At 41.3% G+C, this 19,138-nt stretch overlaps 2 protein-coding genes across 5 annotated transcripts; one reads left to right on the forward strand and one right to left on the reverse strand.

The window, feature by feature from the left end:
- Window positions 1–403: 403 nt before the first annotated feature.
- On the reverse strand, window positions 404–7,961 carry mtmr7a (myotubularin related protein 7a). The gene is made up of 14 exons (XM_058063157.1): window positions 7,578–7,961; window positions 7,150–7,272; window positions 6,905–7,067; window positions 6,279–6,436; window positions 6,064–6,192; window positions 5,237–5,371; window positions 4,354–4,486; window positions 3,412–3,521; window positions 2,876–3,001; window positions 2,675–2,724; window positions 2,406–2,606; window positions 2,019–2,153; window positions 1,823–1,949; window positions 404–1,740 (listed from the first exon to the last, which is right to left on the reverse strand). The coding sequence occupies exons 1-14, from the start codon at window positions 7,599–7,601 to the stop codon at window positions 1,414–1,416; spliced, it is 1,941 nt and encodes a 646-aa protein (XP_057919140.1). The 5' UTR covers window positions 7,602–7,961; the 3' UTR covers window positions 404–1,413.
- A 2,755-nt stretch (window positions 7,962–10,716) lies between these two features.
- On the forward strand, window positions 10,717–19,090 carry slc7a2 (solute carrier family 7 member 2). 4 transcript variants are annotated; one of them, XM_058063307.1, is made up of 12 exons: window positions 10,717–11,570; window positions 12,938–13,347; window positions 13,423–13,578; window positions 13,656–13,821; window positions 13,895–14,031; window positions 14,204–14,426; window positions 15,310–15,449; window positions 16,843–16,945; window positions 17,136–17,350; window positions 17,457–17,623; window positions 17,703–17,811; window positions 18,251–19,090. In XM_058063307.1, exons 2-12 carry the CDS (start codon window positions 12,978–12,980, stop codon window positions 18,433–18,435), a joined length of 1,971 nt encoding a protein of 656 aa, XP_057919290.1. In that variant the 5' UTR covers window positions 10,717–11,570; window positions 12,938–12,977; the 3' UTR covers window positions 18,436–19,090. The 4 variants fall into 4 exon arrangements, with proteins under 4 accessions (XP_057919290.1, XP_057919289.1, XP_057919287.1 ...); XM_058063306.1 differs by having other exon boundaries at window positions 12,967–13,347; XM_058063304.1 differs by having other exon boundaries at window positions 10,718–11,570; window positions 12,948–13,347.
- The last annotated feature ends 48 nt before the right edge of the window (window positions 19,091–19,138 follow it).

A 19,138-nucleotide genomic window follows, 5' to 3' on the forward strand; every position in this document is an offset into this window, starting at 1 on the left:
GTTGCTCGCGTGCATTTCTCTGAGAATGCCTGGCCTGAACATTATTAATAATGTTAATTATTTAAACAAAATACATATATACATAATTTCAATTTAAAAGTAAAAACAGATTGCAGTGGTTAAATCAATCAACAAACATTTTTACCTTTTCTTTTTTTTTAAAGATTCACCTGATAATTAGTAGTAGTTTTTGGTTATGTGTAGTTATTTTGCACTAGTACCAGTGTTGGCAATAAAACTACTTATCTGTGTAGGGGGGCAGATCCATATAAAGTATTTCTACATCCACACTAGATATACAACTTATATGTATATTTTCTGTATATTTTTACATGAATTTGAGCCATTTGGAAGTGAGCATAATAATGGGGAGCTGTTGGAACAGGTGAGAGTAATACCTTGTTTTATTTCCCCCCCACAAAATACAATCAACATAGCTGAATTCAATAATATATATTAATTCCACATGAACAAATAACTGCCGTAATGTAAAGTGATGACGTAAACTTTTTAGATACAATAAACATGGCATGCATGCCATCAGGGTTACAAACAAAATAAACAGTACAAAAATATACTTGCATGCTGCATTGTTCATTGGCAATGTAATACAGTACAGTAATAGGCAGATTTTTCTCCTAACACAGTGATACTTTGTGTTCACATGCTGTCCATCACAATCAGTCATCAGGAATAGAAGAAACTGTTCAATATGGCGGCTGCAGTTGACATTTTTTTTCTACAGCCTTATTCAAACACATTATCGAGCAAAATTCCTTCGGTCCTGAGCAGTCACCATGAAACATGTAAAGATTGACACCATATTTGCCTTGGATCACAGTTTGATTTTGTTCTTACTGGCCCTTTTTCAAATAATTGTTAAGATAACTTTCTTTCCACCAGGCATGATTGAATCAGATTCAAGTAAGTCCCTTTTGTCGCGGTGCATCTACTTTTATTAGGTTAGGTCTTGTCTTTTTGCCTGTCAAGTAAAATGTTTGCTGTATAATTACAAAGTGATTTATGAAAGCAGGGATGTACACTGAAGTGTTTTGGCTCCTCATTTAAGATCATGTTTTTGGAGTGGATCATGGGCCTACAAAATGGACCAGGAGGCACTTCACTATTTTAAACTGTATCTGCACATAGTATCGGTTTAATTTGGCCCCGAATATCAAAAGCAGGGTGAAATAGTCCATCCTTCTGACACTTTCAGTGTTAGTGTTAAGCTTCAGTAAAGAGTGCTCGCCTAGTATATATGTTCAACACCACATCACATGCAAACAACACTTATTTATGGAACGGGACGATGACTTGTGGCTGAAATTAGCAAATAGACTGTTTTTTTAGTGCATATGTAGGTAGTGTTTGTTTAGTGGTCCAGTTACATCTTCCGCCACATGCTACATTTGTTTAGGCAGCATCGTCGGAGTCCTGATCTCTGGTGCTGTCCTCGCTGAAGGGTGAACGGCAGCTCAGGTCCGCTATCCCAGATTCCCGGTCACTGCCGTTGGAGTGGTTGGAGTTGAACGTTTGGCTCAAGTCTTGGGGAGAGAGGGTCAGACCACTGCGTGGCGCTTTAGGTTGACATGGGCTGCTGGTGAGGAATCCTGAGGTGTAGTCTTGAGGGGTGTTTGCTAAGCTGAGGTCATGACCAAGAACCCAGGCTGTGGGGCTTTTATCATAAGTGGTGGCTTTCCGCGTACAACGCCACACCTGCTCCTCAAGTTCAGCGATTTTCTGTTGATCATGTGAGAAAAAGTTCAGTGCGTTTTCTTTTTACATAAAAGGCAATTAAACAGATGAAATAATTCTAGCCGACCTGCTTGTGTGAGGCCAGCAGCTCTTCCAACTGTTGGGTTTCCTCTTGAATGGCCCGCAGGTAATCCTCAACAGACTGACGAGGATGCATGCCGCGGTCAAACCGGTTGTATAAACCCCTCCAAAATCTGCAAGGCAAGAGCCTTTGAATTCACAAACTGAAAACTGTTTCATCAAACTGTATGGGTGTTACATACTTAAACCAGCAGGGGGCAGTAGATGGCCGAAGGAGCCCCTGTGTCTGGCTGTGGTCTGGTCTGTACAAGGGGTTTGTGTAGTCTGCACGGTTTGACCACAGATAACTCCATAAAGAGTGAGTCCTTGTACAAAGTCTGCATGAACATCAAAATGCATTCATCAGATAATGAAAGGGGAAGGTCAAATATAAACCTGATGTGCATATGCAGTAATAACCCCAAAATGCTTAATTGAGGCAAATAATACGTAACATGTGCTTCAATATGTATTAAAAAGGCCATATATAACCACACAATAGCACCGTAATAAAGTGAAGCTGAGAACTATGAAACGTAAAGTGTTGAGGGACGACTATACATACAGTACATATAGAAAAAACATCTCACCCCAGTTCTATTCTCTCCCGCTGGTTGTTTCCAATAAAGTTGCCATACTGGCAGGAGTAGATGTGGCTGTGAATGGTGATGAGGAACCGTTCATTGAACTCAAAGGCGCAGGGAAACTGCTCCATCAGCTGCCATAAACACTCCAGGAACTGGTCTATAATGGGAGACACCTCTTTAGGGTCTCCAACCCTATGGCTGCATCTGGACAGGAGATGAAGAGCATTAGACCAAGCAATCGATGCCGCAAAACAAATGCCTTCAAGTCAAACCTGTGAGAAAACTTGTGGCCAAATGACACCCAGTCTTTCTCGATGAGAACCTAAAAGACAAAAAAAAACTTGTAATAAAACATTTAATTGTAAATATTGCTAAATTCACTCGAAGTACAAGTACGTGTAATTATATATTCATATAATACTCCATATGCCAGACATATCGATAGCCTATAAATATACAGAGTTTATATGTACCATGAGTCCTTTGATGGTCCGGTAGTAAGGATCCAGCAACACACAGGCCACAGAGCACACCTGAGCAGTACGATCCCAACCATCTGAACAATGAACCAGGACGCTGACACCTTCCTCTGCAACAGCCTGCACACAAACACATCATTGGAATATATATGGACATCGCCAAACTTGAACTTTTATTTACTAAATACAACATGTTATAGGTCTCAGAGCTCAGGAATATTATGGCATAATGTTAATGCTGATGCTGCTAATAGTGTTGTTGAATTGTGGGAAACTATTTACAGTATTAGGGCCACAATAAAAAATATTTATATTAGAGGATTGCTTTTGAGGACATTTTGGCGGCATTTCCAAAAATATATTTTTTCTTTCCTTTTTTTAATTGATATCTGATCTCACTTACAAAAAAAATCTACCTTATTCTTTTCAGAATACTCATTTTTAGTTGTGGTACACATGCATGATGCACTGACAAGCTAATATTGAGAGTAGTGATGAAGCAGACAGCAGGGATTACCCTCCAGACTGACCTTGGCGATGAAGATGCTTGCATCCAAAACAGCTTTGATGTGCTTCAGCCAGCCTGAGCTCTCCAGGCCCTCCAGGAAGTCAGACATGGAGGGGGAACGCAGCTCACACACTGGAAGAGCAACACAGCTGTCTCAGTGGCAGGAAACACAGGAAATACCTTGTCCATTTTATTAAAAAATACATTTTTTTAAGTGTCAGGTGGCATTCAACCTCATGTGTAATTTTTTTCCAGATAATTAGAATAGTTAACTTTCCTTTTTACTTTAATTTGCACCCAATTTGTGCACATTTGTGTGTGTTTTGGGTCGATGGGTGAGCAGGTGAACAGGCTCTCTTTGATAACTCGAGACAATCACTACAACCTAAATTAACCACTTACGTTGATGTTGCCAGGTGGGGGTGATGGAGTTCAAAATTGTATTTAAGCGTGCAATAGGACAAAGACGCCTTCTTTAAAAGGCCAGAGGCTTTGTCTCAGCATCTTAAGATCTTCTGAGCTACCAGGACGCCAAGAGTTATAACAAGCAGAGAGCAGCTATAACTTTTCAGACAACATATCGCATCATTCTCACGCCCTCAGTCTTGCTTTGGGGGGTAGGTCGCAGATTGTACACTCCAGGAAACCAAAATAGCTCAGAAATAAAACCCAGATGGACTCAGTCTTCTTAAGAGAACCCCAGCACAATACCCAGAAATTCTCCAGTGGGCTCAATTGAGGCCTGACTGCAGCCGGGTGAGGTCTGGCTGAGTGCATGTGAGAAAGCCAAAGGGGTAACATTGGGCTGTGCTGCAGTCGTGTAAAGAAACAAAGATGATGCCAAATATTGTACATTTTGTTCCACAAACACTGAAGTGATGAAATATTCCCGACACAGTGATGGATGCATGGCCAAGGAAATGTTCCAACAATAAATGTCCCTGAGAATTTATCATTTCTGTACCTTCAAGCATTTTCTGTTGGCTGTTCCTCATTACATGGATGTTCTCGATGGCGACAAACTGGAATTTAATGTGAGTGTAGTTGTCCTCGTTTTCATAGCCTTTTCCCGCTGCTCGATTCGCCATTGCATTCAACTAGAAAGATATTTGGTAGATTGTAAAATGATTTCTTTGTTTCATAGAGGTGTCCTGATCCAATACCGATATCGGATTGATATAATAAAAAAAAAACGAGTGTCGGATTATAATGGCCTCCAACTAAAATGACCAATATTGGCCCTCTGATAACAGCAGATGATATCAGACTCAGATCCAGCTGCCAGCTGTGTTATCACAACAACAATGTGTGCTAATTTGTTAAGCAAGGAGTAGGAGTGTGTATTTTTAAAGTCCAAGAAAGACGTTTGTCATGCACAAGTTTCCTGCACGGGCACAGAACTTGACATGTTTAATATGACCAAATTCAATACACTTGAAGCAGCGTTACAATGGAAACTCCCATGAGACAAAAAGGTCATTAGCTTTAACAGATACCAGGCCGTATCAGTGGCGAATAAAGTCGGGTTTAAACGTTTAATTGAGCACCTTGAACCTCACCTATACACAGTGTGAATAAAACTATATCCCAGATACTTAAGGAAGTAAACGGGTTAGTTTTGCTCATACCTGCTGTTGCTTATTATTGCTTTGAGTAATACCACCTGATCGAGCCTTTTCTAACATTACACACTACAAAATAAGTCATAAAAAGGCTGCTTTCTACAAGTTTATGTGAACACATCCTTCCAGCTGCAAAAACGATGCTTGAAAAACAAGCACCTGAACATACAGCACAATATTGCATGACTTGTGTTATTCTAGCGTCCTTTCGTTCATGGGGCTCACCTTGGGCCTGGTGTCCACCACATACATGAAGTCGCTGCAGGGATTGGACCTCAGTATGGCCTCCAGCATCTGCTCATCCTCCAGGCAGCGAGCGCTGAAGCCTGATAGGGGTTGACTGCTACGGCAGATGGCAGCCTGGGAGGAGGCAAGAAAATCGTTCATCTATAAAGGCACTTATTACTTTACATGGAGGTTTGGGGGAAAGAAAAACAACAACAAATACCCAAAGCCCTTTTCTTGACACACATTAAAATTAATCATTTTCTCATATCTCCATTTGTTAGCCACAGGGGGACTGCGCCAACAATTATTATGTGATTCTCCCTTTAGGCCAATGAACCAAACTTCAGACTCTTGTATGTTTTGGGCTTGAGGCAGTGGACCCTCAACCCTGGGAAGTTGACCCAACACTCATAAAACACTCTAAGATGTTCTGTCAAGGACCAAGAGAATGAAATATCAACATTAGGGCTGATGAGAATAACTGAAGTACTGGTGCTTTGACTCAGGCGTCATATTGGATTACTGGCTGAACCACAGGGGCATTTAAACACATTTATTCAGCATGCTGTGCTGCACTTCACTCAAAACCTTTTTAGTCAGTGCCTCTTAGCACTATACTTAGTAAATTTGGCCTGCAGCCGTAGTGGATAGTGAACATTCGTTGTCAATAAACAAAAAGATGCAAGAATAAATGTAGTAGCAAGAAGAACATTTATACACTCACACTGGTTAAAAAAACATTTGTTGTAGCAAATGAGTTCCTTGCTACCCTTGTAACAAGTAGAGATCTAATGTACACAGAAATCAAAACTATGTCAACTTACAAGATTATCTTTGGAGAAGTACGACAGTGTAGGAAATCTGCCTCTGCTCCTGAACTTGGAGCTTCCTGCGATGACCGAAGGAGTGGTTGACTCAGGGACAAAGAGTTCAGCGGGGTAAGTGTCACTCACCTACAAAAATAAACACACATAAGTTATGTCAAGGTCGGCTGTAGGATGAAGGTCATGTGCCTGGTCATTGATGTCAGCTCCTTGACCTTGTAGCGCCGGTTGACCGAGGAAAGTTTCCACAGGGAGTTTGGGAGTCCCATTCGGCTGTATTCAGCTCTCAGGTCCACAAAGTCCCATTCCTGTCCACTTTCTTTCTTATCCAAGTTGGGTTTATAGGAAAAACAATACAGCTCCTCATAACTCTCTGTAAAGAAACAATAGTTGTCTGATGCCAGTCTGAGGAGGAGCATTTTTATATCATACAACAAAGATTGTAGAATTCTTTGTCATGATGACACAAGGAGCTTTCACAGACTCTATTCTGCAGATTGCAAGCTGCTAGTAAACTACTTGTGTTATGTTATTTAGGCAATAGTTGACTGAATAACTGTTAATGTTATGTTAACACACCACCTATTCATGTTTTGTTAACAGAGGCCTATTTGGCCTGTTGTTCTCCATTTTATTTTTATTACTATAACTCGCCTTTCAAGATGAAATGTCGGTTCTTGCATTGGATTTTATAAAATAAATTTCCCCCAGAAAATGTGACTTATATACTGTATGTTTGGCTGATGTGACTTATACTCCATCTTTGTGATGTTATATTTTTTTGCAACATGCAGAAATCTTAAGATTTAATTTGTGATGCCTTCCAGTGCAAGCAATTCACCTGGCTGAGCGAGCCGCTGCAGGGACACATACACATCATGGCATTCTCGCTCTTGCGGAATGACAAAATGAAGAACCTGGAAGTTTTTGCAATGTATCAGGAGCGGGCATCCTGATGGTGTGGGTGATTGTTTTTCCACACTAAAAACCAAACTGTGAAGCACCTAAAAGACAAAGCAAAGTGCATCACCAATCTGTGCTTTGAAATGCAACATGGTTTCACGTCCACCCCTTCATGCTGCCTACCCATGTTTCGTTGCGCATTTCAGCATCACTCTCCACAAAGATGGTGTGAGTGGCCGTCAGGTAGAGGGTGCCCACCCTGCTCCTTCTGGGGAACACTCTGTCAAGCAGCCTGACCTTCTGCACCTGGAACAGGCAAAGAAGGAATAAATCACAACATTCCGCCTTCTATGACGTCATTGTCAATCACCGCTGGCACAGCTGGAGCCTGGATTCTCATGCAATGATATTACACACTGAAATGCACTGATATATGACGCCATGTAACACCGCGTCATCGGTCTACGTGGCTATCACTGTTGAAATGGAGATCGTTGCTCTTATATCTCATTATAATCATATATGTCATTATAATATATATATCTCACCGTGGGTTAGCGTCAGTGGGGGTGAAATGCGGAAATGATCGCCACAATCTGATTTGCGGTTACCTTTGGTAGTCGGATGTGCTCCATCAGCAGGTATAATTATAACCACGCTGACAATATATATCCACGGACCATGTATAAGGAACACACGTCAAAGGTTGAGCTCGCCGGTCATTACGCGTAGTCAGATGCACTCAGGTAAACGCCGCCATTGTTATGTCGATGAATGGTAGGGAAGCGGACACCCCGCATCGCTGGGTCCTAAAGCTCGCCTATTTGCATAAGATTTAGGTCAATTTTGCACCACAAAATTAGTTGTTGAAACGGTCAACTCATCATCTTACACAGTACTGACCTAAAATTAAATAAAAGTATCATGATTTCTGTATTTTTAAGGGAACTGAAACTGTGGGGCCTCCTCATGCCGTGTCCACTATCTTTGTGACGTTATAATGAAGGAATGGAATCAAACAGCAACCTGGATTAATTAAACAGTGGTGCTAAGCCTAAATATTAACACTTTGGACACAAATTAGCCAACTTCACTGTGAATTATAGTCATTTATGTTGTTATTTATGTAGTCATATTTAAGTGGACATCTATATTAGCTGCTTTGTACACTGACTACTATTCAGTTATTTTCTCACTGCATATCAACAGCAACTATTTATCCTGACAGTGTCATTAATCAACACAGGTCCTAAAATTAATATAACATATGATATAAATAATATAAAACATTGGCCACTTATTTGGCCGGTTTAAAAATGTTTCCTGTCAACTCCAAAATCATTTGCATCACATCTCTTCTTTCAAATTCTACACAAGTAGACCAATTGGCAGATCGGCCATCTGCTGCGGGACAGTAGAGAGAAGAAAAATAACATAAGTAGTTTGTTAAACTAAGCAGAAGTGATTAACTTACTGATGCCTGGCAGCCTCTGTGCACACGCTCTCCTTCTACTCTGTTTAATTGACCACTGATTATATAACAAGGCTGGGTTATAATGATATCGAACCATGTCGAGCAGATGCTTCACCTCTGCTGAGATTACATTTCTTGGACATTAACGGTCCAATCTTTGTTGAACAGATGTTTTATGACTGATAATTGTTGCATCATAGGTCCATGTAGGTATTATTGAGTTATGTCTTAATGGTCAAACAAGACATAATATCATTATATCTTGGTAGTGTAAAGAGAGAATCTAAAAACAAATATTTAATTATAGTTGGGTTGTAATGTCATAAAACACCATTCAGTCTGTTTCTTTATTGCTGACCGTGGACAAATATGACCTACTTTTAATCAACCCATTACGACACCGCTTGTCCTAGTCAGGGTTGCCTGTCAATTCGACTCTCCTGGCCGTATTAGACGTAGAGGCAGGGTACCCTGGACCTAGTAGTAGTAATAGCAATGAAGATCAAATTCTACAAATTTGGCCATGCAAAATTCTAATTTTGGACCTGGAATTATTTATCAAATGAACTAGCTAATCATGTTTTACATTTCAAGTTAATTGTGTGGTTCGCTCCTTGTGCCAAAGCTTTTTTCTTGTGCCGGCAGTCGGTCAGACTCATTTCCAGTGAGAGTTAGACTTTAGCATGGCTGCCATTTTCACTGATTTTATTCATAACTTACTAATTTCAGAATATCTGGCCATAGCCAAAACAATGAGGTTTGTTGGGGTCTGCAGTTCTGCTGGCTTCATTGACCGGTTCACAGCCGGCCGTGAAGTGGATAGGATGAGAATTAGCACCTCCAAGTCTGAGTCGGTGGTTCTCGCCCGAAAAAAGGTGGTGTGCCATTTCCGTCCTAGAGATGTGGAGGTGTTCAAGTTCGTTGGGGTCTTGCCCCTAAGTGAGGGAAATATCAATGTGGTGGGAATCAAAAGGCAAACCCTTCAATTTACCAGTCGATCTACTTTCCTATCTTCACGTATGATCATGGGCTGAGTAGTGACCAAAAAGGACAAAATCGTGCGTACATTTACTCACTTTAAATAGACGAGTGATATTCACTCATCATCTTTTTACAATCATACACTCATCATACTCAATCATACGCTCCTACTACTATTCTAATATTTACTTTCGGTCAGCGTATTTTATACCCTGGTTGTACCTATGCGACTGACCCACATACAGACAGGAAATCACTCAGCAGAGCGCTAGGGTGAACATTAGGTAAGACGAATGCACAGATAAGACTTCATTCTGCTTCATAAAAAGAGCATTAAGTTGAAGTAAGTCGCCTACAGGTGATGTCTGTAAGCTTTTGTGCTGAGATTAAAATGTAATATGTGAAGGCTTTGTACATTTGACCTAAATTCAAAAAGTCATATGCCATTTGCACTTACTAAAGATTATGACTACAGATTTTAGAGTTTAGTATTAGTTTTAGTTATGAAGGACCTTTTCAGAGCAATATCTCGCTCTTTGTTAATAGAAAAGACGTTACAGTTAAACCACGGAAGACGCTTTTTCTAAGGCTTAGGCATTGTGTGACGGCTTCACCTTCAAACCCTTCGTCATGGAGTTGCTGACTACGTTATCAGTAAATGTTCATTCACAGACATTTCTTGGTGACACCGGTGTTAACTGGAGCGAGGAGTCCAGCATCCACAAGGCAAACACCACTCAATTTGTTGACCATATCCACGTTTTTGAAGCTAGGTCACTCAACCATTGGAGGGCAAATGAATTCAATTGACTTCACACAATTAGTGCAAGTCAACAATGAAATCAGTGGAGCAGGTTGCTGCTTTCTAACCTGTTCCCTGGTAACAGAGTCTACCTACATGAGGGGGAGCATGGTGTTAATACCCACAATACAATTGTCCCTTTACTATGAACAAGTTCGATGGATTGCAGATTTAATAATTCCAGTTCCATCAGTGCAAAGTTTAGTGTTAGTGCAGATTGTTAGACAGATTGTGTATTGTGTCAGGCAGAACAAATTAAATGTGTGTACCCACATTTGTTGATCAGTGGTGTGCCATGAAAGTTTTAAAATGCACATGTGCCGTGGGGTTCAGTAATGATTGGTATCAGTATGCAGGTCCCAGAAGTGGCCCCCCTGTAGCCAAGAAGTGACGCAAGTGTGTTGTGAGTGGATGGACACTCTGAGAGAGAGAGAGAGAGAGAGAGAGAGATGGTTGCTGTCATTCCATTGGGTCTCTGGTCTGTGGCTCAGGTGGCGTCTAAAGGCCAGCTGCCACCTTCCCACTGACGTGCTAAGCTAGTGTGAGATGGTTTATCGGCTATTTCCAAGGGGAAATAGCCATTTTCTACTCCTCTCAAGGGCTTTAATGTAGTTGAGTTGAGTTTTTTTTCCTGATTTGACCCTGGTGTACAAGCATCAGCCGCAATATTGACTCATGTCCGTGGGTCCAACAGCTCAGAGAGCATTGAGCAATACCTGTCACCCATAAGGAGGAGTACTGTAGACGCCCCCATTGCTGTTGCTTGTCTACCCTTTATTGACCAATCAGCTGCCATGCTTTTAGCAGCACTCCTGCTGCCTGCACTGGGTAAATAGAAGTGTCTGACACTTTGTTTGCCCATGCCAGTTGCTTAACCATTTATGAGTGCTTGGTAAGCATCCACACCTGGGCTGCAGGCCTGTTTGGCCTCAGTGGGCATTAATAACCATTATTTCCATCATGACAGTATTTACACTTCATTTTCTCAGTTTTGGTTGCATGTTTCCCTCTTGGGAGTTTGTGTTGAAATATGGCAATATTCCAAATCAACAGCGTGGAAATAAAGAATGGGGACATCTCTCACCAGGCTATGGAGGCAGAGTGCAGGGGCCAGGCTGGGCAGACCCTATGAAAGAACACTTGGGACAGAGGGGAGGAGTAAAAATCCACTGTGCACAGTTTGTACAGTCTGGGAGGTGAATTAGTGTGGAGCCCAGAAACTTAGGCTGCGGCTCAAGTCTGACTTTTACCGACCTGCGAATGATCTATGCTGAAACACGTTGTGACTTTTTGCGGTTTCATCTGAATTCTGGGCTGCTCAAATCCACACAGGAATCAATCTAACAGGTAGGAACTCATTTATATTTTTTTAGAAAACGTTTTTTTAGAAAGAACATTACAAAGCGCTATAAAATAAAAATTAAATGGAATAAAAACAGTCTAAATTGTGTTTTTACAGTCTTCATCTTCCATGAACTGTGTTATATTGAAGGGACACTGGAACATATTGTACATATTGTCATGGTAATGAGGTGTCACATTCAAAATCTCCTTAGTGCATATTAATGCACATTTGTATGGTTTTCAGGGTTACTTTACGGTCAATTGAATCCAAATTTACTTCAAATAAGATGAAAACAGTCAAAGCAACATACCAATTTTAAAGCAGAGATATTTGAGCCACTGTTAATAAACAGGCAACATTTCAATAGATCTTTTTTTGGTACATTGTATTGTATGGTAACAAAAAAATTACCCTGCAGCTTCCGTGCAATATTGGAATGTAGTTTGCTGGGTCATACTGATGCATTCATGGCCCCTTGGTGAATGCAGCCCTTTCAACTGTCATCAGTACCATGGATCCAAACAATACATTTGTAATGGGATGTTCACTCAATGAATGGTGCGCCACAACATACCTTGGCAGCATTCCTAATCTGTATGGTATAGTATGAAGTACAGTAGAGCCTCTGTTTTTCACGAGGATCTACTGTACTTCATACATTTTGAAAAACTTCAAGTAATGCTCATAAAAATGTATATAAACCCTCCTCTTTGCTTGGTGTTGATGCTCTGCGATTCAGTTGTAATCTTGTGACATCAGAAGTACAAGTAATTGTTTAATTGTGTAATTAAGTAATTGTGCCGCTTGTGAGTCAGTGTGGAAACAGTAGCTCTTTCTCTCTTCTATCCTCAACCATAAGCAGTGAACTCACCACAAGCTTGTCAAGTCACAGGCAATTATTACTCAATGTAAGAGCCTGACTCACGGTTTCATCTAACAAAGAACACTAAACTCATCACACAGCAACTTAACACTCAAAAGGTATCCAGGCAATTAAAATACAAGGACCAATGCCACTTTCCATGCATTCTATGTAAATGCATTATGGGAAAATGTTAAAAATGTTTTTTTCATTTTAAACTCGTAATTTGTACTTGCTTTGTATATTTCCTAGCTAGCTTTAAATTGTTAAGTTGATGTGTGATGAGTTTAGTGTTCTTTGAAAAATGACTCAGTGAGTCGGACTATATTCATATTTATATTGAATAATGACCTGCTGCAATTTCCAACGGGTTGAAAAGCTCGTTGTGTATTGTTTTCATAGCTCATGATTGGCTCGTCTAAATTTAGTGGGTGTGGCTTACACACCAGAAATGACAGTATTCATGCAACAGAAATCCAAATTCCTTAAAGAACCTAACCTGCACAGATGTTTTCAGCAATTCCTGCCTGTTTCAGCAGTCGGCAACATGTTGGAGCAAGTTCTGTCGTTTGGCCGTTCTCTGGTGCGCCGAAAGTTGGTTGATCTCAGCAGCTTGGAGGACTCCAAACTCTGCCGCTGCCTGGGTACTGTGGACCTCATCGCCCTGGGAGTGGGCAGCACACTGGGTGCCGGTGTTTATGTACTGGCTGGTGAGGTGGCCAAGGGAGACTCTGGTCCCAGCATTGTTATCTCCTTCTTAATTGCTGCACTGGCCTCCGTCATGGCTGGCCTTTGTTATGCTGAGTTTGGAGCTCGGGTCCCAAAGACTGGTTCTGCTTACCTTTACAGTTATGTGACTGTAGGGGAGATTTGGGCCTTTATCACTGGTTGGAACCTGATTCTCTCCTATGTGATTGGTGAGTTATTTACTAAATGACGGGTTTTCTAGGTTCTACCGTCTCATCCTGTCGTGTCACCTGTTCCTGCCACAGGAACCTCCTCAGTCGCTCGGGCTTGGAGTGGAACATTTGATGAAATAACCGGAGGACACATCGAGATATTTTGTAAAACTTACTTCAGCATGAACTCTCCTGGTCTGGCTCAGTACCCTGACTTCTTTGCTGTGTGTCTGATTCTTCTGCTGTCTGGTAAGACATCAAATAATGATTGGATAAGAACAAATTCCAAGTTTTCATGTTGGTCGTCTTTGTGCTCATGCATGCAGGCCTCTTGTCATTCGGGGTGAAGGAGTCAGCGTGGGTCAATAAAGTCTTCACCTCAGTCAATGTGCTTGTACTACTCTTCGTCATCATCTCCGGCTTTGTCAAAGGAGACGTACGCAACTGGAAGATAACAGAAGAATCTCTAGTAAATGTCACCATCGTCGCCAGGTAATTGCGTCCATTTACAGTTGTGTGCCGTGCTAAAGTATATTGACTTTATAAAATGAAATTGTTGTTTTAGGAATTTATCAGTGACGGGCAATGTGAGCAGTGATTATGGAGCGGGAGGATTCATGCCGTACGGTTTCAGTGGGACCTTAGCTGGAGCTGCCACCTGCTTCTATGCTTTTGTGGGATTTGACTGCATAGCAACAACGGGTAGGACATCACATTTAATGGATGGAACTCACATTCTAGAGTGATGAATTGTGTTTTGTGGTGAATATCTCTTGCTACAATGTGTCATTAAAAAAAAGCTACTAGTTAATAGTTGGCACCACACCATTTTTTCCATGTAAAAATACTGTAAAAAAATATTTTGCTGCTACAGGTGAGGAGGTGAAGAACCCTCAGAGGGCCATTCCCATCGGCATAGTGGTGTCGCTGACCGTGTGTTTCCTGGCATACTTTGGCGTTTCGGCGGCGCTCACACTTATGATGCCGTACTACCTGTTGGATGAGAAGAGCCCTCTGCCAATGGCTTTTGAATATGTGGGATGGAGCCCTGCCAAATATGTGGTTGCGGTCGGTTCACTTTGCGCCCTGTCTACCAGGTACCCAACACATACATGAGATAAATGTGTTATGACTATTTAATTATAATTATGCATGCTGTTGTTGTTCTATTGGTCTGATTGATGCTGCTAAATGGGACATGGTGGGTGCCAGGCTGCAATGGTTTCAGATATCTGCATTGCCTTTTCAATGGCTGTTAGAAATCTGAACAGCCAATCATGTTGTAGACAGGTTGGTCTCCAGACTATACTGTATATGCAATCACTTTAGAAAATGGTCACAAGCTGAATTAAATCGTAGACATTAATAGCATAACAAATGAAGGTAGGATGCCACAAGTACAATTAGCATTTATAGGTTTGTTGACAGTAGAAATAAGGACGATAAAACCAAAAAATTAAAACTCCCTGGCTGCTTTTTATGCTCATAAAACAATTCATGACTAAAAAAGCTGTGACCAAATGAAATTGATGGCATGAAATGAAGTCTGGAGCCTGTTGCGCCTTTCTTTCCTGAAGGTTTATGTGTATTTTCATAAGTTCTCTTGAGTTCCTTTTCGTGAGCCTTGAGCTTGTCATGTGCATTCTTGAATATGTTAAAAATTTAATTGATTCATTTTGGCCACGGTGTGGTATTTGTATTTTGACCCAATTACAATGTTCGGTTTGTCTTAGTTTTAAATCACAAATAGTCACACCATCTAAATACAAAAAGAAAAGAACAGCACCAATTATTTATAACATGGTGGTTCGACATTTTGTGTCCTCCCAGAATCTGTCCAATTTTTTTTTTGCAAAGACAATATTCCATCAGACAAGAAAGGCACATCCATCCTGTTTGTGTTTGCCGTGTGTACATGTGTTTGCTTTGGGGGGTTTTGACTCACGTGTTGGTCTTGCATGTTTCTGCTATCTCATGCAGTCTGCTGGGCTCCATTTTCCCTATGCCTCGTGTAATCTATGCTATGGCAGAGGATGGGGTGCTTTTCAAAGCCTTAGCCCGAATCAATCCTAAAACGAAGACCCCCCTTATTGCCACTGTGACCTCCGGTGTAGTCGCAGGTGAGAGCCCGGGGCCGGGGAGTGTCTGAGCTGATCTGATCCACCAATCAACTGTGAAAGACACTGCTCCACAATTACAACAACAACATATTTTAACAATTTCTGACAAAACACAAATAGCGACGCCCTACCATCCGCTCATGTTGTGCTTTCACAGTTGTGTAGGTGATGTGTGTTCTCTCCTCAGTGACCTCCAACTTAACCATGAACCCTCTTCTCCATAGCCTGTTGGGTGCCATGTTCCCTTTGCCACGTATTCTCTTTGCCATGGCACGAGATGGTATTCTGTTCAAATTTATGTCCAAAGTGAGTAAGCGGCAGTCACCTGTGGCTGCCACCATGGTAGCAGGTACCACTGCGGGTAAGAGGCCGAGACAAGGACTTTGGTGTGGACTTTGTTTGGCGTGGAATCGTCATGTGGTGGCGGTGGTGATGGCTGCATGTTCAGCTTTGTGATTGTTTGCTCAAAGCATGTGAGAAAAAAGTATTTATTTTTGTAGCTGGTCACAAGAAGATGATTTTGGATTGTTGGTAAATCTTTTAGTTGAGATACTAAGGCTGTTGTTGGCAGGTAGAGTACAGGCCAAAGGTTTGGACACAGGTTGTCATTCAATGTACAGCCTTTATTTTCATGACTATTTACATTATAGCCACTAAAGTTAACTGTTAGCTTAGTTCTAGCAGCAGGCTAGCAGTGTAGAGAGTGGCAGACAGCAGCTCCTGTGTGAATGTTCACTGTATACGCAACAAAATCCAACAATGCAAAAATTGAAAATATTGACATTTTTCAACTTGTCTTAAAGTTGACAGAGAAAACTTTGAATGAAAATAAAATAACATTTCAAAGTTAGTGGTATTGTCCATCTTTCAATTTGTGATACCAATATCGGTCGATACCAATACCGATATCTCCTGTGGTGGAATGAACACATATACGTTGTATACCACATTTTTTAAAATATCGTTTTTCATGATGGGTAAAAAAAATCCAATACCATTATCAACCGATATCACATTTCCATACTGATATCGGGCCGATAATTATGCTGATAAATTATCGGACATCCCTACTTTTTTGGTGTGGAATTGACTGCATGAAATATTGTATGCCTGCAAATGTACAGTATGTAATTGTCTTGGACGTGTTGGGTAAAATCTGGGCTTTTCAAAGTGTGAATTGATCCTCACTATGCCAAAGATCCTAAAGTAAATACCACAAAACATGAAAATCCTTTTTTCAGAGGCTGTATTACGGTATTAAGGTGTATGCTCTAATACGTATATACACTTTGAAAACCCCCAGGTATATTGTGTTGTCATCTGCTTTGGGAAAATTCTTCTGAAGAAGTCCATTTTATAAACGTGCTAATTGTGTTGTCTTTGCTTGCCGTAGCCATCATGGCTTTCCTGTTTGACCTCAAAGCTCTGGTCGACATGATGTCCATTGGAACGCTGCTGGCCTACTCACTGGTTGCTATGTGTGTGCTGATTCTCAGGTGGGTAAAAACAGCATAGAGCAGACATTTACCAATAACTGAAGAATTGGAACACCTTACTAGAGACCAGTATGATTACTCTAAGACTGCAAGGGATAACTGCACGTATAAATAATAATGCAGACATTCAAATTAATCCACTTTTGGGTCCCAACCCACCAATACCAGCCTTATGAACTTTCCCCTGCAGGTACCAGCCTGATGGTGCTCTGGAGCGGCGAGGAAGAGGAGTCTGTGAGAAGGACTACCTGAACTCTGTGGAGGGCGAGTCTGAACTCACCGAATCGGAATCGCACCTCAACAAACTCAAAGCAGGCAGCTCAGCTCTGCAGACAGTCCTGCACCCGCCTGCTTCGCCCTCAGAGCATTCATCTAGTGTAGTCAACATGGCCATCTGTGTCGTAGGTGAGATATCTTCTCATACGTATATACTTGACTTAAGTTGATCCATGCAATGTCACCACTTTATTGAGCAAAACATTGAAGTAACATAACGTGTGTGCAAACACAGTCCTGCTGGTGTGTGTGATCAGCTATCTGACCACTTACCACATCGAGTCCATCTGCGGTCTGAAAGTGTGGATCCTGGCGTCGCTGACTGCATGTCTCCTCATCTTCAGTGGATGCGTCTTCATGATCTGCAGGCAGCCTCAGAGCACTCAGAAGGTCTCCTTCATGGTATGCATATCTCGCATCACAAACTGAGGCTGCGCACAACAAAACCGATATTATTATTCTGTGTGTGTTGTCCCAATAGGTTCCCCTTTTGCCTTTTCTGCCGATTCTGAGCATCTTCGTTAATATTTACCTTATGGTTCAGCTGAGTGGAGACACTTGGATACGTTTCTCAGTGTGGATGGTCATTGGTGAGTCCCTTTCCCTAACTTAGTCCAAGACAGCTAGGTTTCTATACATTAAGCAGCGTATTTTAACCAACTCAACCACTCATAAGAAAGAATGTTGCCGACAGAGGCAAGGAAAAACTCCCCTGAAGACATCAGTGTGGGGTAGCCATCTGCCTCAACTGTCTGGATGATGATTGCTGTTCATAATTAAGCCCCCATTTAGGTACTGTTGCACTGCCGTACTTCAATGGAGGGTTCCAAAAGTTGGTTAGGTTATTACAATATATGAACTTATTTTTCCCTCGCTGCAAGTTTCTAGGCCAAATTGTTATATATATAACTTTCACTTTTGCATCTGCACCAACTATGTTGCATTCAAGTGAAAAATCTCAATGCTTGATGAACAAAAAACTACTAGTGAAGCATAATATAGCATGTTATCTTTCTGTTCACTTCTCAGGGTTCTTGATCTACTTCGGCTACGGTACGTGGCACAGTGTAGAGCGCCAGCGCCTCCACCAGGGCTCTGCAGCAAGCAGCAGCACCCAGGACCACAAGACCACCAGAGCGAAGGAGGCGGGCTTGGCTGCAGTAGAAAAGGAGCAGGACCAGCTCATCCTCCCAGAGAAGACCAGTCAGTGTTAAAGTTCCCCACGTTAGTCATAATAGACTCTGCCAGATGACATGGAGACCCACAATCCATGCATAAAGCATCACCAACGTGGGCCTCGGTACATCCAATCTGTGAAAGCCATGTCAGTATTTTGTGTCGGTGGTCACATGAGCAGGAGACTCGGTCGTCATTCACTGTGATGGACTCAACACTGCAGACATTGTGTTTTATGGAGGAAGTCATGGGGCACAATGGGAAGGACAGGTAACACACTGGAGAGTGACAATCCCTCGGTGTTTATTAAAAACATTGCTTGTTAGGGATTTAGTTTTGCAATATTAGGAAGTTTGTCTAAACTGTACGTTCCTAAATTCCTCTCACCATTCAATGGCGTGAGTGTGAGTGTTTTCATTTTCTGTGCGAGAGTTTTGTATAATTGCACACAAGCCACAACATGAGGCATCAGTCCAATCTAATAAGATCCAAGTGGAGAGCTATAACAAAGAATTCTACCTAAATAATAATGTTCACTTTTGATTGCCCACAATTTTATTTTTTCATTATGTTTTTATAGTGTAATTTCAAAAATTGAAAAGTATTGGTGGATATAAGCTCTCAGTATGCTTCAATTCTACATCATTCCAAACTATAGTTATAATAATAAACATACTGTTTATGTTAACAGTTGCACCTCAGTTTTATTTATTTGTTCCAAAAACAAATGAATTTTTAACA

Source organism: Doryrhamphus excisus, chromosome 23 (genome assembly GCF_030265055.1).
Source record: "Doryrhamphus excisus isolate RoL2022-K1 chromosome 23, RoL_Dexc_1.0, whole genome shotgun sequence".
NCBI classification, from domain to species: Eukaryota; Metazoa; Chordata; class Actinopteri; order Syngnathiformes; family Syngnathidae; genus Doryrhamphus; species Doryrhamphus excisus.

What these genes read in the sequence shown, in the direction of transcription:
- slc7a2 (XM_058063307.1), top strand. Translation starts at nt 12,978, where the DNA reads ATGTTGGAGCAAGTTCTGTCGTTTGGCCGTTCTCTGGTGCGCCGAAAG. An exon ending in TGACTGCATAGCAACAACGG is followed by an intron (nt 14,032 to 14,203) that starts GTAGGACATCAC and finishes TTGCTGCTACAG; the next exon opens with GTGAGGAGGTGAAGAACCCT. An exon ending in GACCTCCGGTGTAGTCGCAG is followed by an intron (nt 15,450 to 16,842) that starts GTGAGAGCCCGG and finishes TGCTTGCCGTAG; the next exon opens with CCATCATGGCTTTCCTGTTT.
- mtmr7a (XM_058063157.1), bottom strand. Translation starts at nt 7,601, where the DNA reads ATGGAGCACATCCGACTACCAAAG. An exon ending in AGCACATCCGACTACCAAAG is followed by an intron (nt 7,273 to 7,577) that starts GTAACCGCAAAT and finishes TGCCTGTTCCAG; the next exon opens with GTGCAGAAGGTCAGGCTGCT. An exon ending in GCAGCGGCTCGCTCAGCCAG is followed by an intron (nt 6,437 to 6,904) that starts GTGAATTGCTTG and finishes GTTTCTTTACAG; the next exon opens with AGAGTTATGAGGAGCTGTAT.